The 25,537-nt window shown below is 36.3% G+C and overlaps 1 protein-coding gene across 1 annotated transcript in view; it reads right to left on the bottom strand.

The window, feature by feature from the left end:
- The window catches only part of TBC1D22A (TBC1 domain family member 22A), a 105,718-nt gene that overhangs the window by 49,566 nt on the left and 30,615 nt on the right, over positions 1-25,537 (bottom strand). The window contains exons 7-9 of the mRNA XM_015823499.1: positions 24,557-24,619; positions 22,112-22,226; positions 1,412-1,518 (exon numbers count right to left, since the gene is read on the bottom strand). Of these exons, the coding sequence (XP_015678985.1) occupies positions 1,412-1,518; positions 22,112-22,226; positions 24,557-24,619 (285 nt within the window). The remainder of the gene's footprint in view (positions 1-1,411; positions 1,519-22,111; positions 22,227-24,556; positions 24,620-25,537) is intronic.

Raw genomic sequence — 25,537 nt, 5'->3', positions numbered from 1 at the left:
GTTGAAACAGTAGTATATTTCTTTGTTCTCATTTGAGGAATAATACCTATAAAGAAAATGGTAGTTCAAATTCTAGGCGGTGAGGTAATTGTATTTCTGTGCTGTCAAAAAGAGCTACATGATGCAAATTTTCCTTTCAATACTTTAAAACAGAAGAATGCACAAGCCATATTAAAGCTTTCAATCCACTAACCATTTTTCAAACCTAAGACCCATCTTACTGGAAACTACGTGACATGCTTTATGTATCATTCTCTTGACAAATAGATACATTTTATGATGATTAAGAAACAACAGAAAGGAATTGTAAAAACAATGCAAAGAACATTTTCCCAAACAGCAGTATTCACAACAGAGAAAAGTGCATCTGTCAATAAAAAAAATTATTTTCACAGGAAGAAAGAGAAAGAGAAATCAGGAGATCACTGGATCATACAGTATGTTCACCAACTAATTTATTAAAATTAAAGGGTTGCTTTTTTCCCACATTGCCTTATTCTATGCACTTCTATCCACCTACATGGAAGTTATTGTTTCAGCCCATGTATATTCATGGCTGTGATAGAGGATGCTTAAAAACTAGGCCATTCAAAAACTGCTTTCATGATATAAGCCTACTGAAAGTCAGGCATCACAATGCATACATGATGCCAGCTACTAGATGGAATGATTTAAAATACCATTCTCATACTTGCAGCTATGCCAAAAAGAAATCTGACTGCTCAAATTTGAAGCATAAATATAAATGCTTAACTCTACTGATCTCTTATGATATCAATTCATTGGGTTAGGTATGAATTTACAGAGAAGAATGACCACTGGCCTCATCTTTGATTGAAATATATTCACTGCAGTTACACTTCACACACTGAGAAAAGGTTCACAGCAACCTTGAGTCCTTTAATTTAAATCCTCTGTATCTGTGCTTTAGCTATCATTTAATTAATCCTGTTTCTGTTCATATTACTTGTATTAATTTATCATTTTGTAATTATTTGCATTTTAACTACTATTCAGCATTGCAATTTGATTTAGGCTTTTTTTTTTAAAGGGGGGCTTTTTTTAAAGAAAATACTGAGAGGAGCATCCTTGTTTGGAAAGATAGCATATACATTCTACTATCTAAACATGCCTACTAACATGTTTAACAATCATAGAAAGGAACACTGAACTGATTTCTTGGGGGGGGGAATATCTTTTTAATGCACCTTAGAAATGATAATGGCCCAGTTCATGATAAATTATCTTTATCAGCAAGAATCAGGCAGGTAGCCCTTTACCAATACATGCAGGGACACCAACTGCTGCATCCTGTTTATCAAATGTCCTGCTTTTCAATATCTCTAAAGTACTTCCAAACCCAAATGCAAATGAAATATGTCCACTGGTTAGAAAACAGAAATCAATTCACCTGAATTCCATCAAGCAGTTTGCTCATGCACCAGAAGCTGTCAGCTTCAATATTCTGCAGTTTCTCAGTGGAAAGACTGGAAACATCAAAATTTTCCAAATCTTCTTCTGAAATAAAGAGAAGGCGAGAATGTCAATTAAATGTGGGAGACAAACACAAGATTTAACACACAATATGTAATCTTGATTAAATTTAACTATGATGGTTAAATTGAATGTCTTTGCTAAGGACTAAACATTCTAAGTTATGCAATTTGACTAAGGCACTAACACCCAAGTCTCCAATTACAATGTCTCAAAGCAATGTCTCTCATTTTCTCCAGTTTCCTGTGGCAGTTCTCATCACACTCGCTGTATGAATGTAAAAAGATACCAAAAGGGTTGCCTAAAGAAAAATGACTGTGACATAAAAAAGTGACAGGCTGATGCGAGGGGCTGTGGTTGCTGCAAGCACTTCCCTTCGCTCTTGTTTATTCTTGCACAGCACGTGACTCAATTCTTGTGAAAAACCTCTGTGGAGCAAACAGTAATTCACCGAGGAAGGAAAGATGTCTGGTCCACAGGCAGCAGCAACACAATGCAATGAAAATGGAATTACAGTTTTTAAGGTGCCATATGCAAATGATAAAAGATGGTTAGAGTAAATCCAGCAATGGTATTTTGGTTTACTTTTAAAAGCCCTGAAATAATGCAGCATTTCTTGGTTCACCACCAAAAAGAGAAAATGCTTTTCTCCTAATTTTTCAGATATAAATGTTTCTTCTGTATTCAGTGGAGCTTTTAACACATAACACAAGTTAACCTTCTCTTTATATTGTTTCAGATTTATCCACAGACTCTATGACTCAGTGACCCTTTAAAACTGTTTTCAGATGAGTAGCAAAATAAGTATTTGCTGCAAAACAAAAATGTTTAGACCTCAAGGGCATCTTTTCAAACAAATTACTTGACTTTTTCTATCATTGAGCATAAGGTTCCTTACTGGTTTACAATAAATATTTAAGTTTGTAACATAATAATGGGTTACCCTTTATAATATATTTTCCTGTTGAACGAGGTTAGCTTTGAAAATTGCCAGTTACCAGATAGGAGTTAAACACTAGAAATTTCTTATACTGCACATACATATCAATACACTCACATGGAACAATATAGGAAACAGAATAAATACAAATATACATTTGAAGAGAACAAGAATGTTTTAATTCTGGAATTTCCATGCTGGGTCCCATTTCACAAAGCATGTGCATCTTCAGAGTCCTCTTGACCCTCCTTTCACCACAACTGTTACCAAATTCTTAAGGTTTCAAATTTTAAACATCTTCAGATAGTTAAATACAACTCTGAATCAATTCCCCTCAGATGAAGAACCTGATACAAAACATTTTCAATAATTCACAACCAATATTACGAAAAGTAAAAAAATGATTTATTTTATTTAGAGATGCCAGAGCCACCGAAAAATATTAAGAAGTGGAAATGTATGAAACAATGCTATTTTAAGAGGAATTTTATTTCTGGTTGTGATTTACTAGATGCCCTTGACCATCTTTTGGCAAGAGGTACTTTCACAAAGTTGAGAACATTAAGCATATTGGTGCCTTGCTAATAGAAACAATTCTGGATGAATGAAAGTGAATTTAGAGAGTTCATTTATCACAAATAGGGCATCATAATTTGTATTTTAATTTTTCAGAATAAAATTCATAGCATGCAACAGCGTTCTTCATTAGCATAACCTAATTACACCACAGTTCATTATTCCACAAGTAACTGTTAATACTGCTACTAGGATTATAAACATGTTTACAAAATTTGGAGGTACAGTGGGGAAAAGAAATCAGTCAAGAATTACATTTTATACCACCTTCAACTGTTAAAATATTGCAATCCATGTGTACTGACTGCTCTACAAGAAGTAATAAAACTGAAGGTTTAATTAAAATACTACAAAACTAAGATTTTGTGATTGTTGTGGTTGAAATAACTCTTACTGGTTAATTCTCAAAATGGTTTGGCTTTATTCCAATGAAAGAGTTAATTATTACCCAGTCTGACAATATACACTGAAGCACTCTGTTGTACAAGTTGTGTTCATACTACTGTTACAATCAAATTCTTTTATTTTAAATACAGTTTACCATAATGCACTTTCACTTATTGTTTGCTAAACATTAGGTGTTAACAATCACAGAAAAATTGTCATAGAAGCCACAAATGTACATTAGGCAGGAAGAAGGGAAAAAAAGCATTATGTATCTGCTAGCTACAATGGCTAAGCTAACAGGTAACAACACCAACCCAACATTTTAAACCACAGCTTGTTGAACCACAGTAATCCAATTACTAAAACACAATGGGTGATTTCCAAACAATGCTACCAAATCAAATGTTCAACTTTCTCCACAAAGGCGCTCCTGTGCAATTACTTCAAAGACAGCAACTTCATTCATGCTCTGTGCATATAAAGCATCTCATCTGAATGCTTTGCACTACTCTGTAAGAAAATAACACTTAACCTGTTCTTACTGTGTAGATGGCATCCTCATTAGTTCAACTTTATATACTGTAAGTACTTCCAAACACTTTAATATACAAGTGTACTCATTTTCTTTTGAGCCACAGCATAAGAGATTTGTGATACTAAACTGGAAAGATGGTTGTGAGTAGAATGGATGCAAAAATTAGATTTCAAATCTTAAAATGTGATTGAGACTAATATAACAAAAGATTCCTCTTAGAATAAAGCATAAAAATATAATTTGAGGGACCCAGGCTACAAACCTGTATCCTGTTTTTGTATCTGGTATTCAGAGGGGCTTACTTCCAAAAGATACATTCAGGATTGCCTGAAAATGTATTTTAATCATATATCTTATAACAGTAAGAATGTAATGTATGTTATGCATCAAACTACATATGCTATCTTGCATATTTTACAAAATTGGATGACATTGTTATTATATGTATCTTATCAGAAACTTACCCTTATGAATCTTTTCTGTTGTTTGATGTATGACTGTGCTTAAGGTTTTGTTAGGACAAAAGAAAAAGAACATTCTAGTAAGTAAATAATTCCTATTTGCCACAGATGTAGGAAATAATCTAGATAGCTGAAGTAGCATTTTAGAGAGGATACTGTATATTCAATTCCATTTAAAAAACAGAATTAAAATATAACTATGGGGGACTGTTCTTTTTTGAGCTGTTAATCAAAATTCATATATCAACATCTAGGAGGCTTTTTATTTCACTGTTTTAAAGTTGCAGGTTCTCTCCCCCCCCCCAATCTTTTAAAAACATTCAGCAACTCTTTCACAACTCTATTATTGGATTAGAATTTGATATTATTATCAATGCTAAAAGAATGCCAGTCTCACTTGATGGCATATGAAATCTAAAATTCAATCAAAATATGTATTGAAAAACTAGTTATTTTAAAGCTATTTTAAAATTGCATTCATATAAATCAAATAAATCCAATCACCCAAATTTTCTCTCTAAAATAGAAGTAATTCCAGCCCCTGGGACCTATTTTAAATTTAAAAAGCATTTAATGATATTTATTTTAAATGTAAGCACCACAGTTAACTTAAAAGCATGGAAAGACTCTTTAAAAGCCATATTTTTTTAAAATTGCATTCTAGTTTATTGAAGGCTGAAATAGCGTGTGGAAGTATTTGCAGTTGAGAAAAAAACAGTATGATCCTACTTCTTACATGATTTTTGGAATTAAGGCATAGATTAGAACATGAATTACCTATCACCATGTTATTTGCTTTTGAGATAAGCAACATTGTACAAAATGCAGAAAAGGAATAGATCACCTCACTACACCTCTCCATAAGTTTTGATAATTGCAAATAATCTTAATTACACCAAGCCTATTAAAATACAGATTTTTCTCTGTCTTTTTCTTTTTCCATTCATCCAGCTATAACTGTTTTGGATTTCCCCTTCCTTTTGACCCATTCATTCTTTCAAAATATGATTCTTCTATTTATATGAACAATTTCAAAACTTCAAGTTAAAAACTTCATACAATAAAAAGGGAACGTCTAAACCAATTACACAAAACAAAATGTGCTTGAAAAGAGTATAAATGCAAATGTCACCCTAACCCTAACTTCTAAAGCCAATACTAAAGACTATTTAACATTTTATTCATTACAAAACATAAAGTCAAAATAAACCAAATGAACTATTTAGAGCAGGGGTGTTAAACTGCCGCCCTGCAGGCCGGACGTGCCACAAGGAAACCACGCCTACTCCATTGCCGGCAATGGGGAAAAAGTTCCGATACATTGTGCGACGTCATATGACATCGCGAATTTGACATGTCTGATTTAGAGTTACAATAGTTTATCCAAAGTGGAAACTGAGCAAGTAAAAGAATGGATACATAAGCAGCCCGCCTATTTTCAGTGTAGTTTGAGTAGCTTACAAAAAACAACTGTTCAGAAAGGATGAGTTTTCATTTCCTTTTAAAAATTATAATTTAACCCTCTTCAAATCATATTCAAAGCTTTCTTAGAATGTCTTACACAACATTTATCCAAATTCATTAATTTGATAGAAAAAAAGTTTTTTGTGTTCAATTGTTTAATATTTAAATAATGGAAATATGGTACAAAACCATAATAAATACCAGTAACTGGAGAGGATCCAAATAATTCTTTTATTAAATCTATTTGCTGTTTTCCCTCTGTTAAGAGCAAAGAGTGACAGAGACTGGTTGACAGAGTTCTTAAACAGAGTTACAGAAATAAAAAAAATGAGCATACATATTAATTTGAACATTGTCAAAGAATTGTTTTGCAACTAATAATATGTGGGATAAACAGGTAATCTGGGTATAGAGTTATAAACAGGAGAGCAAACATAGTTAATGAATAAATATGTGCCATTTAGCTTCATTGCTTATTACAGGAATGTTATACTCTTCATATTGACCAAGAATGAAATGAAACGTTTATTCTTTTTCAGTTATCAATAGCAGTATCTTCATCATAGTCAGTATGATTAGAATAATTAAGATGTTAGGACTAGGAGCAGAGGAGACCCATATTTTTATTTCCCTCTCAGCAAAGGAAGCCTTCTAGATGTGTAGAGCACACATTGACAAACTATAGCCTACAAGGCCTAAGTTGGTCCACAGTCTGTTTTATATGGCCCACAAGCTAAAATGCTTTTCCATTTTTAAATGGTTGGAAAAGGAGCTTTTGTTTTGTGACACCTGTATGAAATTCAAATTTCAGTGTCCATAAATGAAGTTTTATTGGAACACAGTCACGCTTGTTTATTTATATATTGTTTATGGCTGCTTTTATGCTATAACATGAGTACTGAGTAGCTGAGACAGAGACCATGGGTGACATTTTTACCACTTTGAACTGATGCTCAGTGCACTACAAATTGCAATGAGGCAATTACAACAGGGCTTCAAGTGCCATGCATATTGCTGTACCGCAACGTTTAATTTTTCTTACCAATGGACATCTATCATGTCAAGAAAAGAAAAGTGGACTTCAAATGTCATATAATGGAATATGGATTATGTTATTGACATTAAATAAATGATAATAAATTCACAATAATAAAAAATGAAAATGCTCTTGATGAGTTGACAGATCTTGTTTATTTGAGGAATCAATTGAGATCACTGAAGAATTAGTCTCTATGTGCTTCATCAAACAACTACAGAAGGGAATATTTTCATAGAAAATAATGCAGTAAAACTCTTAAATGAAATCTGTTAAGATGTGTTACAATTGATGATGTTAAAAATATAAGGGGAACAGAAAAAAGCTTAGTTGGACAAATTTGCAAAGCTCATTAAAATGTAAGGTATTTAAAATAAATGGTTATTCATTGTACTATTCATCAACAGGCACTTTGCAGAAAGTATTTCAATCTATTGAACCAGTAGTATCAACAATTTCTTTCAGTCTCATAGACTTAACCATAATCAATTCCAAGATATTTTTTTTCAGAAACAGAAGTTGAATAACATGACTTGCCCTACCCTACAGCAACTTGATGATTCCCAGTAGTAATGTTTTATTCTGAGTTTTCAGCTCAGGGCTCACAGTTTTCTACACAAGAAGTACTGTTCTAGTCACCATAATCAAACACTGAAGAGCTTTGGAAATTAGCTTTTGCTGCAGACTCAATAGTTTTTAATGAATACAGCCTAAATTCAGCTTTTACGAGGCAAAACAGCATTTATATTCAAAATGTTGTCTGAAATAAAATCATTTTGATGACAACTTATATTCTTTTAATCACAAATAATGTCAACCTGCTTTATAAACGTCCTCTGCTATCAAAAGTTAAAATAAGAATCAAATTCTCCATTGCTGCACAAATTTGCAACAGATACATCTTCCAAGTTCAGTCTAACATTCCAGTAGCAGTTTCCACACCTTGATGCACGTGCAAAAGAAATCCCCATATTTCAACATCCATTTAACTATGCAAGTGAGGAGCTTCCACCTAAATCTCAATTCCAATTAATTTGCAATGTAATAATATACTCAAAGGCAAGCTTCGAGAAGATCTAATAAAAGCCTATAAATGCCTTCCAAACAATTGATATGTTCAATTGAAATCATATGCTTGTGCACTGATCTCCATATCAATACATATGTGTGTAAAAGACATTTTCAAAAATGAAATTCTTAAAATGTAATTATAGATCAGCATTAACAGCTACTCATTAGCAGATCTGTATTACAAAAAGGTATGTATTATTATTATTTGAATTTCATCAAAAAAATGTTTTCTCTCTTGCTACATAAGTATATAATACCCTTGATTTTGCCTCTTGGCCTGCAAAGCCTCAAATATGTAATAGTTTATATAAAAAGTTTCGTAACTTGTGTCCTAGAGGTTTCTGCCTTTCTCTTCTCCACCACTTTAGAAAAAAAAAATCCCGCAAGACATAAACAAAAAGAAACTAAAAAAATAATATATGAAGCCCAATTTAGATAAATGGATACAGTTTTCTTGCAAGACCACAATGGTGTTGGATTGCTATAATTAACAAGCTTGAGCACCATTTTTTGTTTCCAAGAACAAAAATGGCAAGAAATCAATAAAAAGCAAAATAAACATTTTCTATTGATTTTCCACGGAATGCCCTATTTACGCAGAAGAGACAAAAAGGCTTAAAAGCATCCAGAAACAAATTAATTTCACATTCTAACAGTATTTTGGCTAAACTTGATTATCTATTCTTTCTTAAATAGCGTCTATCTAAAGCAAAAATCTGGTGGATGGCACAGTGGTTAGAATGCAATATTGCAGGCTAATTCTGCTGACTGCAAGCAGTTCGATTCTCACCGGCTCAAGGTTGACTCAGCCTTCCATCCTTCCAAGGTCAGTAAAATGAGGATCCAGATTATTGGGGGCAATATGCTGACTCTGTAAACCACTTAGAGGGGACTGTAAAGCGCTATGAAGTGGTATATAAGTCTAAGTGCTATTGCCATTGCTATTCAATATTTTTCTCTGGATCCTTTCCCAGCTTCTTTGGGTAATTCCAATCATATATCAGACCTGCTGGGAAAATGGCACACCCAACTTCTTTTCCCATTTCATGAACAGCAACAAGTTCCTTAAAGTTCTATTTATTTTTTGAAAGAATAAAGTGTTTTTCCTATCCAGTAAGGGTCATATGATTGTACCTCTGAAGCAAAAGACATCTGTCACCATATGTGAAAAAAGACATCTTTCCCTCTTGAATATGGATTGAAGCACAGATGTCAGCTGACTGCCAGCTATCTATCAGTGAATAGAGGATGGGAGTTTCGGTCTTCATATTCACTATGCATTATTTTCAACCACACACTCTATCCAATGTAAAATTAAAATAGGAGAACAAGGAATACTTGATATGGACTTTTCTTCCAAGAACAAAAATGACAATAAACAATTCATATAACTTGAAATTAAAATTAAATTTTTTAAACTGGCTCTTTCAAGCCTGCTATAAAACAAATTTATTTTAAAGATATCTTTAAGCATAATTTAATGAATTATCCAACATAATTTCTTTCTAGCAGTAGGTTCGTCCTTGGATTTCATGAAAAAAGAAATTATCCCTTCTGTCACGTCAACTTAAAATATGGTTTTAACTTGAGGTTTCACAATATGCAAATTTTAATTTAATTAAATGAAGAAAGTTAAATGGTTGATGGTGTTCAAGCCTGAACAACATAAAGAAAACATCAATTACATGAAAAAAATTCTCATTTGATGAAAAAGCCTTTCATAATTTTAAGAAGCTAACAGCTAATCATTCCAAATATTATTAATATAGACATACATTTCAATGCTTGCACTTGCAGGTTAATTTTTTTAACATTACCTTTTTGATAATTAAATGGGGAAAAGAAAATTATTTGCCAAAACGAAGTAGAGACTTTTTTCTTTGTTCTTTGAATAAAGACCATTTTAAAGGTTTCGTGTTCAAAAAGCCCAAGCAACTTTATGTTTTTTTATTCCTAAGAAATAATCAAGTATAGCTAATCAAGGACCAAAGATATTATTAAATCATTTGCTCTCTTGGAAGTACAGTTCTGACTTCATAATTACATTAATGCAATTAGCTTGCAATCTCCTCATAAAGCTTTTTTTTTTTTACTTGTAGTGGAGTTGGGGTGAGAATAGAGCCAGTTGAGAGGCTTTGCAGGAGCCTGCCGATTAGTCAGGAAGATGAGGAGCTCCGGCAGCTGCCATGGGTTTGGCGGTGGGGCAGGGCTCAGAGGAGGGAAGAAAAAGGAGGAGGAAGCGGATAGAAGGGAGGAAGAGAGAAGGCTTGGTGGAGCTTGCCGTTCTGAGCCAGCTGATCGAAGAGAGAGTAAGAAGCTGAGGTTTCCACGTTTACTTTTTTTTTTTGCTTCATTACAGGCAAGCCAGATGAAAGGGGGAGGAACAGAGAGAGTGAGAGTAGTTGCTGGAACTGTTTGCTTGAAGCAGGCCAGGCAGGGAGGGATAGAGGGTGAGAGTAGTTGCTGGAGCCGTTTGCTGGAAGCAGGCCAGGCAGAGAGAGAGAGAGTGGATGTAGCTTGCTGGAGGGGTTTGCCTGAAGCAGGCCAGGCAGAGAGAGAGAGGGTGAGACTGGCTGGTTGGAGCTGTTTGCTTGAAGCAGGCCAGGCAGAGAGAGAGAGAGAATAAGGGATGGGGAAAGGTGAAGTTTTATTGTTTCTTTCTCTTTTGTTGCAGGCAGGCCAGACAAAGAGAGGGACAGAGGATAGTTTGGGGAGTTTTAATTCCTTTCCCTCATTGGAGTAAGTTAGGAAAAGGGAGAGTTAGGGAAGATTTTGACATACGTCTTTTAGTGGGAGGTAAGGGATTTTTTTCTTTATAGGATCAGCTGGGGGAGATAAAAAGGGATTACATGGATTGAGGTCAGAGAGGGATGAGGAGAGCGGACAAGGGAGGCCTCTGCCAGCACCAGAGATTGGTTGCCATCGTTCTAGGCAAGTTGTTGTCATCAAAGACGGATTAACATCGTGCTGGGCAAGTTGTTGCCACCAGAGACTGGCTACCATTGCTTTAGGCAAGTTGCTGTCCTCAGAGACTGATCGCCATTGTTTTAGGCAAGTTGCTGTCACCAGAGACTGGCTTGCCATTGTTCTAGGCAAGTTGCCATCACCCGAGGCTGATTAACATCATTCTGGGCAAATTGTTGTCATTAGAGATTGACTACCATCTTCCCTGTAAGTTCTTATTGCCTGAGATCAACCACCATCATCCCAAGTAAGTCACCATCGAGAGAGAACAACCATCACCGCCCCATGTGCGTGGCTGTTGATCGTGACTGAATACCACTGTGTTACGTGCCCTGTTAGGCAGAGGCGCCAATGCAAGAGACCTCTTTGGGCTGGTGGCCACTTGGAGGGGAGGTCGGGAGGGCTCGGACTTAAACGGTCCCTACAGGGGTGGCGCTACATACTTTTAAAACATTTTTGGCATTTCCACTACCAGCATTATTCACATAACTATTTTCATTTCTTACCACAATACAATATTACAGCAGTTTCATATTACATATGAACGCGATAGTAATCTTTAAAATTATGCTAATGAATGTGCTTGCTGGATATTAACAATAACTTTTCCATTATGAAACAAAGAGTTTTAAGAAAACACTTCAATAATCAATTTTAATTATGCAGCCTTCTATTTTAAGCAACTTAAATATAGGAGAAATAATATACTTTTGTTTGCCTTTAATTCAGACTATTATAATCTGAAATAGCTCTTCCTTTTGAACACAAGATAAGAGGGTATATATTTGGCTATCAAAAAATTACTACTACTAGTAGTAGTACTGCTACTAATTATTCTTCTTATTATTAGCTCATTTCTCCTTTTTTACTTTCAAAGTCCTAAATACAACAAATTTTCTTGATATCTTTTTGTTAATTAACAAGCTTACTGATTCTGTTCATATGTCCATATTTTCTTAATCACAAAAGAATGTATATTAGCCCCAAAATTGTCATTCTGATATTTTGAAGTCCAATTGACTGGTTGAATGACTGAAAGTAGATAAATTTAGACAAAGTAGATTCCAAATTACTGCAGAAACTTTCATTACAGCTAGATAGTTATATGAGTACTTTTAAGTAATACATACACAGGGCAAGCGGGTGCCATGCCATCTGTCTCCTGAATTTGAAAATCTATAATGTAGATCAGGGCTTTTCAACCTTTTCACCCATTGTACCACTTTTAGGATATGGCAACATCCGAGTACCACCAGTGCCTAGCAAGGTGTCAAAAACTTGATGACCAAAAAAAAAAGGGGGGGGGGAAGTGATAAAGTAACAGGTAGTCCTCAGCTTACAACAGTTCGCTTAGTGACTGTTCGAAGTTACAATGGCACTGAAAAAAGTGCCCCCCAAGTCACAGCCGAGCAAGACCTTCCTCCTGTCCGAGGTTTTCATTGTTGTGAGCATTTCTGTTGAGGATTGGCAGTGGGGGGTGGGGTGGGGGTGTTTGGTTTTTATCCCCCCCGTCTGCTGGGTGGTTGCAGCAGGTTTTGGTCACGTCACATGACCCTGGGACACTGTGACCGTCATAAATATGAATCGGTTGCCAAGCATCTGACTGTAAATCACAAGACCCTGGAGATGCTGCAACATTCCAGCTGATCAGCTCTTCTTCTGGACTCAGAAGCGCCAGGATCAGCCCTGAGCTCCAGCTGGAGCCTGGCGCTGATCCTGGTGCTTCCACTGAACCCTGACAGCCCTGCAACTCCCGCTATCTCTCGCTCAGGCTTGTGCGGTGCTACCACAGGTTTGGCTCATTCCCCTCCCCCACTACCACTTTTCTAGGATGGTCGCATACCACCTGCCAGGTGCCAATGTACCACAGGTGGTACCCGTACCACTGGTTGAAAAGCCCTGATGTAGATTACAAGCTCTTCCCCGACTTGCTATATTTCATAGTTCAAGGACTTTCTAATAATGTCAAATATACTATTTTCTGTTTCTCAATGCAAACAATAATGTATTTCCATAGGAAAATGTCTGAAAGCTCTATAAGCCTCAAACCCTTTTGGTAACTACAACAAATCCCTACATACAACAGACCTTAATAGTGTCCATCTCTGTTTTATAGNTTAGTCTTTTGAACATTAGTTCTAAATCCAGCCACCTTGCCATATTGATGCAGCACTTGCAACAAAGTTTCCAGTGACTCAGTTGGTTGAGACAATGTAAAAACCAAATCATCCGCAAAAGCTTTAAGTTTATATTCTTTAGCAGAAATTCTTAAACCTTTAATCATTGTAGAATCTCTAATTCTGGATAGTAGAATTTCTAATGACAATACAAATAGCTTTCCTCTATTTTAAAACATACTTTTGTTTTCAGGTATAGCTACATTTTGCATTTTTGTATATTGCCCATTCTTAAATATTAACAAGTAGAAGTAGGAAAACACTGAACTGTAACTTCCATCTGTATTTGTACGACTGCCCAGGCAATATACTTGAAGAAGAAACCTAAAACACAATTTTCTAATTTCCAACAACAAAAACATATCCAGATTCATTATGCTTATATTACATAAGTTTTTACAATTTATAATGGATGATGTTTATCAGAGCTAATGGATCTATAACATAAGAAATAAGTCATTTTGCTCACTAATATCAATAATGGAAGCAGAAGAGAAATTTGAAGGCAACAAAATAAATGTTGGCTACATTGAGAGAGATTCTAGGAAAGTAATAATAATAATATAATAATAATGATAAAGTTGGAAGGGACCTTGGAGGTCATCTAGTCCAACCCCCTGCTCAGGCAGGAAACCCTACACCATTTCGGACAAATGGCTGGCCAGTCTCTTCTTAAAAACTTCCAGTGTTGGGAGCATTCACCACTTCTGGAGGCAGGTTGTTCCACTGGTTAATTGTTCTAACTGTCAGGAAGTTTCTCCTTAGTTCTAGGTTGCTTCTCTCTTTGGTTAGCTTCCACCCGTTGCTCCTTGTCCTGCCTTCAGGCAGAAACCTTTTATCGAACTGAGGGAGAAGAAACACCGTCGGGGACTCTATAACCTTGTCCAAAAGTCCTGGTGTTTTTAACGATCTATCCATTTACCTAATTTTGATTGTGACCTAACGTAAAATGCGTGTGTGGTTTATATTACCGTCCAGACACTTCGTTAACGTCTTTGTCATTTATCTGATTGTCTATAATTATCGAGCAACCTTATTCATCATAATTTTGTTAATTGGATTTTCTGAGAGGAGGAGAGTTTGGCAGCAGTGAGGAAAATAATATCGTTGAAATAAAGACAAGTGTGATTTTTCATCAACATAACATTCTCAGCACTAATTAAGATGCTGGAATAAACAATAAAAAATTATCTCCATAACATAGAATACATACACATACAGACCTTGAATGTATGCCTTGACAAATTATGAGAAAAGATTGTAAACAAAATAATTCAATCAGAATAGAGTTGGAAAGGTCTAAGCAGGGGGTTGGCCTTCTAGTCCAACCCCCTGCTCAAGCAGGAGACTCTATACCATTTCAGACAAGTGACTATCCAGTCTCTTCTTAAAAACCTCCGGTGATGAAGCACCTACAACAGTGATGGCGAACCTTTTAGAGACCGAGTGCCCAAACTGCAACCCAAAACCCATTTATGTATCATCGGGTGCCAGGTGGGCATGGCCCATTGGGTGGGCGTGGCTATGGTGGTCACGACAGACTGGGTGGGTGTGGTCGTGGTGGGCGTGGCCACCTCAATGTTGCTCGTGGCCAGGGACGCCTGTGGGGGCCAGGCAGGGTTGGGGGTGATCCAGGGGGTCTCTGGCAGGTGGAACGGTGGGCAGGAAGCTCATCCTGTGAGGTAGGAGGCAGGGCAGGGGTGCCATTGCCTCAGGGCAAGGCAAAGTGAAGTGGGAGCCGGGGCGGCTGCTGTCTGACACCATCGGCCGCTGCACACAGCGAGCACATGGGGGCCAACTGTGTCCATTAGCAGCCACAGCCTGCCAGTACTTGGTTTTGGCGTGACATGGCTGTTTGCCACCTCGCATGGTGCACCCAATGCGGCTGCCATGAGGCCGCGGAACAAGCCGGGCGAAGGTAAGGAATCAGTATACTGGTTTCTTACTGCCACCCGGCTTGCTCCGCAGCCTCATGCCAGAGGCACTGGGCAGGAGGCGGCAAATGGCCAGTTTCAGTGCGATGTGTCTGTTTGCCTCTGGCCGTGGCCATTTTCCGCTTCACGCACCATGGCTCTTTGCCTCAGGCCTCAGTCACTTGCCACCTCGCATGTTGCGGCTGTTTGCCTCCGGCTGCGGCCATTTGCCGCCTCGCACGTTGCAGCTGTTTGTCTCCAGCCATGGCCATTTGCCGCCTCGTGCATCACGGCCATTTGCCGCCTCACGCATCGCACCCAATGCCGCTGCCACAAGGCCGTGAAACAAGGGGGCAAAAAAATAAGACATCCCCCGAAAATGAAACCTAGTGCCTCTTTTGGAGGCAAAAAATAAACAGGACCAGGTCTTATTTTCGGGGAAACATGGTTAAGTTTGTAGTTGCAGAAACATGACTTAGAGATTTTAAAGACACGTGGCTGCAACATGTAGCTAAAAAGGCATAGAGTAGGGGTCCCCTACCCCAGGTCCGTAAATTGGCACCAAGCCACAGCACACCAGAAACCGGGCCGCGCAAATAAGCAAAGCCCCATCTGCGGGATGCAGGCAGCACACGAAATCATACCCCCTCTCTCCACGGAACTGGTCCCTAGTGCCCCAAAATTTGGAAGCCACTGGCGTAGAGAGTCATAAATGATTTAAAAACAAATTATAACACATTTGTAACTTTGTAATTGTTCACTCATTTCTGTGTCCAACCTGACAATGGAAATAGTCTTAATTCAAATGGTCAATAGTTTCATCTTGACTGATAATACTGCCTTAAAAACAAACCACTTTCCCAAAGGAGCTATGTCTCATGCCTGCCATAGATCAGATTCATTAGAAATCATGCAGCTCTAGAAATTGCTCCCTCTGGCAATAGAAACCTTATGGGGCACTGCATATTTGAATACATTACTACACATCATAAACCAGCACTTTTCAATTCTTGAATACCTGCCACCAATTTTATTGCTTTAAAACATCTCAAAACCTTTTTCATGTGATGTCTGTCCTGCACAAGAATTCATTTTATTAAGAATGTGATATAATCACTACAGATACAAGCAGTAGATAGGAAAATTCCTTACACAGAATTATTCCTTCATATGTTGAGTAATCAGTCACAAATCTAGAGAAGAAAGATGTACTGCCCAAGAACTACAAACTTAGAGATATGGTACCTGTAAGATTTCATATCATTGTGTAGTAATTTACCAAACTATAAACATAAGTTGAACTCAGCCAACCATAACTTTTGAAGTAGCTATAATGTGGAAGACTGATGCTCAATTTAAGAATAATTATGCTTCTACTATCTTCATACTTTAATGGAACATTAGGCCTTTACATTAAGGTCTATATTAATGGAACCTTAAATCTTTTGTTAGCAGAGACAGCTACAACTAGAACTCCTTTCTTATAACTGTCATGGAATTATGAACTCTTTTAAAGTATTCTATTAAAAATAGTTCTTATTGACATTAGCAGTATTATACCTATAGTAATAATTATTTTCAGCCACAAGCATTAATTGCACTATTGTAAGTTATCAGCAATTATGGAATATGTTTATTTTAGACAAGAGTTCTCAGTTTCAAACATTCCAGATTTCTTTCACTATAAATAGAATATAGAAATGTGTATATGTGTTAGAAAACTATTAGGTTATTCATTTGCATACCTTCATAAGAACATTAATAAAGGTAACTGCTCATCATAAATAAAAAGAATTTTAAAAACTTAAGCTATTTATCAGAAGATTAATTCAGGAAAAAAAATTAGAAACCTTCATTTTCAGACTAACTCGTGAAGCATAATAATGAAAAAGATTTATGTTTAAAAAGTGACTCCATTTCTTACTTTAGAAAGGGACAGATTATGTGGTGTGAAACCAAAAAATATTCAAATCTAAGGCAATTATAATATGTAGAGCCGTGGTAGTGCAGTGGTTAGAATGCAGTATTGCAGACTAATTCTGCTGACTGCCAGCAGTTCGATTCTGACCGGCTCAAGATTGACTCAACCTTGCATCCTTCCGAGGTTGCTAAAATGAGGACCCAGTCCTAAGTATACTGCTTAGAGAGGGCTGTAAAGCACTGTGAAGCGGTATATAAGTCTAAGTGCTATTAATATGTAACAGTACAAAAGAGCAACAAAGATGATTAGGAGACTGGAGGCTAAAACATATAAGGAATGGTTGCAGAAATTGGGTATGTCTAGTTTAATGAAGAGAAGGACGAGAGGGGACATGATAGCAGTGTTCCAATATCTCAGGGGCTGCCACAAAGAAGAGGGAGTCAAGCTGTTCTCCAAAGCGCCTGAAGGCAGGACAAGAAGCAATGGATGGAAACTAATCAAGGAGAGAAACAACCTAGAACTAAGGAGAAACTTCCTGACAGTTAGAACAATTAACCAGTGGAACAACCTACCTCCAGAAGCGGTGAATGCTCCAACACTGGAAGTTTTTAAGAAGAGACTGGACAGCCATTTGTCCAATATGATGTATGGTTTCCTGCCTGAGCAGGGGATTGGACTCAATGACCTCCAAGATCCTTCCAACTTTATTATTGTTGTTGTTGTTTTGTTGTTGTTGTTGTAGTATATAAAAAGTGTGTTTCTCTGTGTATGTATATATAAATATATAAATATTTGTATTCTAAGGGCTATTTTTCAAGTCTTAAGGATATTTTAAGGTGGCAAACATACATAATACGCCCTCCTCGTCTTATTTTCCCACAACAATCCTGTGAGGTGGTTTGGACTGAAAGAGAGCGACTGGCCCAAAGCCATCTAAACAACTTTTACTAGATGAGGGTGATCTCCTGGTTTCTCGGCCAGCATCTTAACCACTACAGCAAACTGGCTCACATCACACAAATTGAGCACCAAGCATGAAAAAGGAAGAATCTTAGTAAAAGTGGGTCACTTTCACTTTAATATGAATATAATAAAAAGTTTATAAAACTAGGAAAAGGCAGCATACTTTATGTGGTCTAATTAATTATAACACTAAAAACAGTCTCAGGTAAAAAAAATGATATACACAAACAATAATGCTAAGAATATAATTATTTATCATCAAGAATAGAATAGAATAGAATAGAATAGAATAGAATAGAATAGAATAGAATAGAATAGAATAGAATAGAATAGAAGATGATTGTAAGATGATTGAATATATACAGTGTACGGAGCGATGAAAGCTCAGCTTAGATTGGCTGATAGAATGATTCAGATTCTACACAATTTTAAGAGGATTACTAAGCAGGATTTTCCCTTATCACCTTTATTATTCAACCTAGCTATAGAAGCACTGACAATAGCATTTAGATACAATAATCAGATTTATAGGATAACATTTAGAGCCAAGACGTATTTTATAAATCTATTTGCAAATAACATGGCTCTGACCATCTCAATGCTTTCCATTCAGCTATTTATATTAAGAAGTTGGAGGAATTTGCAGAGGTGTCAGGACTACCAATTAATTTTTACAAACCACATATGATATTTTTTCATATAGTCCCCCCAAATTCAAAAGGAACTTTCTACATTTTTAAGCATTCCAATAGTATATAAATCTTTAAAATGTTTAGGCATCACTATTAATAATATAAATAAAATTTTTACTATTAATTACAGGACAACATGGAAAAATTAGATAGGGAAATAAAAAATGGACTTTAAAACCTTTTTAACATTTTAAGGCAAACCGCAGTGGTAAAAATGAAAATCCTTGCATAGCTGAACTTTCTATTTCAATGCCCCCCAGTGGAAATTCCAGAACAGACTTTAAGAGGCTGGCAAAAATAAACAAACCAAAAGGATTCTGCTTTTATACAAAAAAAATGACAATATGTAAAAAGATTTTATACAAACCGCAGGCCAGGTCATGCCCAATTTGGTAATATATTATCAAACAGCACAGTTAGTGCATATGTTTTCATTTATTGTGGAAGACTCTTCTAAACAAGGGATCCATATTGAAACTATGTTAGAGCCTGATACATTTATAAGTCAATGTATTTTTCACCCAAAATATTTTTCTAGAATAAATACATTGAAAATGTTTTCACTAAAATGATATTTCAAATTTGGAAGACTAAGTACATAGCTCTGATAAAGGATTTTGCTCCTTTAATCTACATATTTCTAAAACTCTCATATCTGTATTCTTTTAACTGGCAAACAATGCAACTTAGGGAAAAACAGATATGATTATTATCAAGCTAAATTGCACAGTGAGGATACCTTGAGTATTTTAAGCTATGCCATGTAAAAGGAATATCAAGAGGTATAGGTAGTCCTCAACTTACGCCCATTCATTTAGCAACTGTTCAGAGTTATGACAGCATTGAAGAAAGCGACAGTGGCAAAAAATGTCATAAAATCATGAAGCCTCGTTGCTGCAGCAAAGCTAGCTACCCCAGCGCCACAAAGCCCCAGTGCCGTGTTGTGGTTCAAAGCTCAATTGCTATACCATGGGCAGCCACCCCAATGCCACAATATAAAGTCCAAGCCACTCCAGCCCCAGGGTTGAAGACAAGTTTCCGCAAGAAACCCCAACACCACAACACGGTAATCAAACCGATGAAGAGCTCAGGGTGAAAAGTCAGCTGGGCGGCATCGGGAAATTGGGTAGAGCAACAGCAGGAGAGGTGATAATTGTGGGTGGGCCCAATTTTTTATTCCACAAAAGAGGTTCTACAAAGCTCATTAGTTCAACACCTGTCTTAAGTCCATTTGTAAACCAATAGAATTTAATAGAAAATGCTTAGCCCTTACTTGTCTATAGCAAATCAAATATTAAATTGATTCGTTTTTCTTTCCTTCAATCAAGTCAGATCCTTGGAGACTGCTTGGACAAGTCCCAGCAGTTTTCTTGGCAAGGTTTTTTTGCAGATGTGGCTGCCATTGCCTCTTTCCTAGGGTGAGAGAGAGTCACCAGCTGGCTTTGGGCCTAAGATGGGACTAGAAATCACACTCTCCTGGTTTCTAATCTCATATCTTAACCACTACAAACTTCACTCTAAATTTTAATAAAAATAGCTGCTACAAAAGAATGTTTATTAAAATACACGATGCAATCAGGCTGTACTTAAAGGATTCTTCACAATTATTTAAACTAATGTCAAATACACCCTACCATACTAGGGAACTTTCTTGGCCTCTAAAATTAATAACTTGCACAATAAAAGAAAGAACCCAATTAACCTCACACTTCACTAATAAGAATAAATTCTTATTCCAGTAAGTTTTTATTAGCACTCCTTCCAAACAAAATTCTTCAAATTGATGGCTAATTGAAACAGAACAATACAGATTGCTTCACAAATAGCTCTCTATGTGATAATTTTCACATGCAATGGCAGATTTAAAAGGTTGAAATAAAAAACCCCTACATTTACAGCAGAGTTACTTCACATTAACACTTAGTGAAGCAGTTTCATGTCTTCCCTTCCACAGTGGACTGCATGCATTCCTGCCCTGACAGAATAAGGTATGTAGGTCACTGCTATTATTTTTATTTATTCAGAATATACAATGCAAGAACTTTCACAAATAGCTGATTTGGATTTCCCAGTCATGAAACTAAGAAGCGTCATACCGAGTTCCAGTCTTCCTTCTAGCTTTCAATTTAGAATTCAGTAATTAGTGCCATTAGTTTACTCAGCCAAGACTACTAGATCCACTTTTTTCTCCACTGAGCTAACCAGAACATCTATTATTGCTTCTACCCTGGAGAACTTATGGCAAGGCATAATAAACAGAAGATAATGAAGAGAAAACGTAGCTATATAATCAAGTATCACAATAAGAATCTCTCCATTACAATCACATAACAGTATCTTCCATTCTAAAGGTGACACAGTGACAACCTTTCACTGGTAATGTGACCAATTACTACAACTGGACATTAGACAGTTATTTTCTTATCTATAGAGAGAACATTTCAGAAAATACAGACAACTCGCCAAGGATTTACAATATAAATTGATGGTAAAGTACTTAAGACCAACGTATTTACTATATTAATTAAATGGTCTATTTAACATGGAATATCAATCCTCTAATCACATCTCATTTAAAGTTATTTCAATTAACAACTCTAAAGTACACCAGCACAGACCCTACTGTTCTAGGCTCATTAACATCATTTTCATTATCTGTCAAATCAGGGAGTAAAAGGCAGAAACTATAAACACTCTCTAGAGTAGCCCCCTTTCCTACTTAAGAGATTATTAGGAGAACAAGCTGCACTATTTCTCATTAGCTGCTGAGTTTGGGGGGGGGGGGAGAGACTTGCCATGCACTGAAACAATAGATGGAATCGGTAAACGGACAGTTTTTCATGCATTCAAGGGTAATCTGTCCTTAGTCAAACAAAATCAATCTAAATTGTTGATGAGGCATCTAAAGCAAATTGAGTTATAGGATGAAGAAGAGCTGAGCACAGAAGATTTAAATACATCATGAGTATGGATGTTAGAATCTATCAAATGTTATTCTTACAAGAAAAAAGCACTTTCAATTTGCTTGGTCTAGTGCAGGGGTAGGCAACCTTGGCTCTTTTATGATTCGTGGACTTCAACTCCCAGAATTCCTGAGCATAGCTCAGGAGTTGAAGTCCAAGTCATAAAAGAGCCAAGGTTTCCTATCCCTGGTCTAGTGGTTAAGATACCGGGCTAGAAACCAGGAGACTATGAGTTCTAGTCCCGCCTTAGTCATGAAAGTCAGCTGGGGATTTAGGGCCAGTCATTCCCTCTCAGCCCAACTCACCTCACAGGGTTGTTCCCGTGGAGAATATAGGAGGAGAAAGGACTATTAGGTATGTTCGCCATCTATTTATAAAAATAAGTAAGTTGGGATTCTTTTAAAAACTAAAATAAATAAATTTTTAAAATTTAACTAATAGATTATTCTTCATACGCTGTGCATTTTTACAAACATAAATGTCAAGAAACACAAGACAACGATAATCTTAAAATATCAGATTAAAGCAATGTATAAAGTAACATGAATTTTTACCTGTATATTCGCTAGTGAAGACAACAAAGAAAGGAGTCACAAGATCATTTATGCCCTGAACATATCCACTGGCTGGATGACGTATTGCCCAGATAAACAAAATTCTTTCAAAAATCTAGGGGGGAAAATATAAGGAACCAAAATGTAATTATGGCAGAAGGCACTTATATCCGAAATTCAAATACTGGATATGTTGAAAACGGGTTCTTCCTTTGAGGCTCTCATGCAATGGAAACCACCTCTAAGAAGATACATTTGGCTACCATGTTTTGATACTCGGAAGAAGGGTAGAAAATGTGTCTCTTTCACCAACCTTTAACAGATTTTAATGATACAGGATGTAATTTTGATTTTAATTATGTTATTTTTGTTATATATTATAATTTGCAATTTCTTAATTATTGGAAGCCACCTTGCATGTTTATAGGAGCAGAAATATAAATATTAACTAAAAATAGAAAATAAATAGCTAGATGATGAATGAGGAATCTCAATGAACCTACTTAAGATCTCAGTTAGCCAAGTTAGCACCAAGATATTAGTGATGTTGTTAAAACACATTACAATAAAAATGCAAGAACCATGCCTAACTCTTGGAAAATAACATTTATAACAGAATTTATATAGCATTGATATACAATGTTCAGCTAACAAAACTGAATTAGCCATTATATACTGTACTTTCATGTAGATTCCATATATAAATATTTGCTGAATTTGAACAAAGAGATAACAGCAGCAAAATCAGCTAATTCCAGCCTTTTTAGAGAATATTAAAATAAGAAATATAAAGCAGTAAGAATTAAATAGCTTGAAGAAAAATACATTTTTTTAAAAAAAATCGATGTCCATGAAAGCATATTCATATACATAAATGTATATATTAATATTCCTTTATCAGAGCTGCACATCAAGACCCATGAGTCTTGTAAACAATCTTTGTAGCTGTAATACTGACGTTCTTATATGCCCAATTATGGAGGAATATTTCAAATCGAGGGCTGCTGTAAATGATTCTTTGTTTGTAGATGTTTTGGGAAGCTCTCTAGCATTCATGTATACTTATTCTAATTAACATAGTACAAACTTTACATATTGAGATCATTGAGATGTATTATGTTATAGGATTAACATCAAGGCTCTTGCAGATTTTTTTCCCCTGCCCTATAATCTGAGATTACTCGTTTCTTGTGAATATCATTAGGGCAATGTAGTAGACCGAGCTAAAGAAATTCTTGATATACTCTAAAAATCTTAGTTTAAAAATGGAGCTTACATAATCTGAATCCCTTGCTAATCATGCAATTAAAAAAAGATGAACGAACAAAAAAGAGGGGGGGGACAATGAGGGGGAAAGGAAGAAGTGACTCCAAGTCCCTTTTAGAGATTCTGGATCTGTTTATGCTAAATAAATCTTCAGTAATGGGATTATTAGGATGAGAATAAGCATTTATCTTCCCTCCAAATTAACTTTACCCACTCTTTTTCTAGGATACTGAAAGGTAAGGTGACAATGACGTTAAGAGTTTAATTTCATGAGACATGCATCTGGGCTTCCAGATACACATACATTCTTGTATAATAATAATAATAATAATAATAATAATAATAATAATAATAATAATAATAATAATAATAATAATAATAATAATAATAATAATAATAATAATAATAATAATAATAATAAAGTTGGAAGGGACCTTGGAAGTCATCTGGTCCAACCCCCTGCTCAGGCAGAAAACCCTATACCATTTCTGACAAATGGCTGTCCAGTCTCTTCTTAAAAACTTCCAGTGTTGGAGCATTCACAGCTTCTGGAGGCAGGTTGTTCCACTGATTAATTGTTCTGTCAGAAAATTTCTCCTTAGTTTTTCTCTCTTTGGTTAGTTTCCATCCATTGCTTCTTGTCCTGCCTTCAAGTGCTTTGGAGAATAACCTGACTCCCTCTTCTTTGTGGCAGCCCCTGAGATTTTGGAACACTGCTATCATGTCACCCCTCGTCCATCTCTTCAGTAGACTAGACATACCCAATTCCAGCAACCGTTCCTTATATGTTTTAGCCTCCAGTCCCCTGATCATCTTTGTTTGAGGTCATGCAAATACAACTGAGTCACCTAGTTCAGACCCTCATGAATATACTGTAGTGCAGACCTAGATTGATAAGATTCAAAACTAAGTGAGATGTTACAGCAACTTCTTGCTTGAATGAAAGCACAACTCTCAGCACAATCTAAAGCCGATTTTATTACTGAGGAGAGCTGCATGCTTGCTACAGACTTTGAAGCCTTCCACATTTTCAATTAAACAATACAATAATTAATATTGGCAAAGCATACACATTCAATAAACATTGCTTATAAAGAAATACCTTTTTCAACACAGCATATCTGACCGATATATTCTAACTCCCAAAACACAATTGAAGAATCTTAGGGTTATACTTGCCTCTGTTACTTTGGACTGAAGAATTAAAGCGTCTGGACTCATGCGAGGAATATCTATATGAATCTGTAAGAGAAGCATTTAAATTCAGAAACCTTCAAAACCTACTAGCAGATTCAAGTCAGACGTGATATTGCAGGTTTCACCTTTCAAAAAACACTTCACCTTTAGCTTTCTAAGAGCCTTATCTTTTAGAAAGCTTTATAATGTACACTTATAATTAGTTCAGTATTATGAGTGGTAGCTTATATATTATTTTCTGTTTAAAAATTCTCTGCATGCAGGCACAAAGTATGGTATGATCTATGATTGCATACCGTTTAATCACCACGATAAACTCATGACATCCTTGACATTTTATTTAATCAGTTAATAGAACAAAAACCATCAGTTACACCAGAGGTAGTCAACCTTGGCTCTTTTATGACTCGTGGACTTCAATTCCCAGAATTCCTGAGCCAGCTTAGCTGGCTCAGGAATTTTGGGAATTGAAGTCCACGAGTCATAAAAGAGCCAAGGTTGATTACCCCTGAGTTACACCAACACCCTCAAAATGAAGACAAACAATAAGACACAGGAAACAATTTATGCAGATGATTTTCATAGCAATCTTTGGCTAAGAAGATATTTTTTAAATTGTTTTACAAAAGTAGGCTAGCTTTCCAGAAGAGAGGAATCCCTTCAAAAAAAAAAAAAGAAATTACAGACATCCGAATGATCTATTCGTCCAAATTAAGAGGGGGAAATTATATTTATTTTTTAATCCACTGTATACAACTACCATACTCCGAGACCGCCTTCTGCCACAGATTTCCTCCCATAGACTGGTACGCTCCCACAGAGTGGGTCTCCTCAGGGTGCCGTCGGCCAAACAATGTCGGCTGGCGACCCCCAGGGGGAGGGCCTTCTCTGTGGGTGCCCCCACCCTCTGGAACGAACTACCCCCCGAGATCCGGACGATTCCGGATCTCCTTACTTTCCGCC

This window comes from Protobothrops mucrosquamatus, unplaced genomic scaffold (genome assembly GCF_001527695.2).
Source record: "Protobothrops mucrosquamatus isolate PMUCROS unplaced genomic scaffold, P.Mucros_1.0 scaffold1888, whole genome shotgun sequence".
Classification (NCBI taxonomy): domain Eukaryota; kingdom Metazoa; phylum Chordata; class Lepidosauria; order Squamata; family Viperidae; genus Protobothrops; species Protobothrops mucrosquamatus.
Note: the sequence above shows the minus strand (reverse complement) of the source record. Positions and strands in the feature narration are given on the sequence as shown.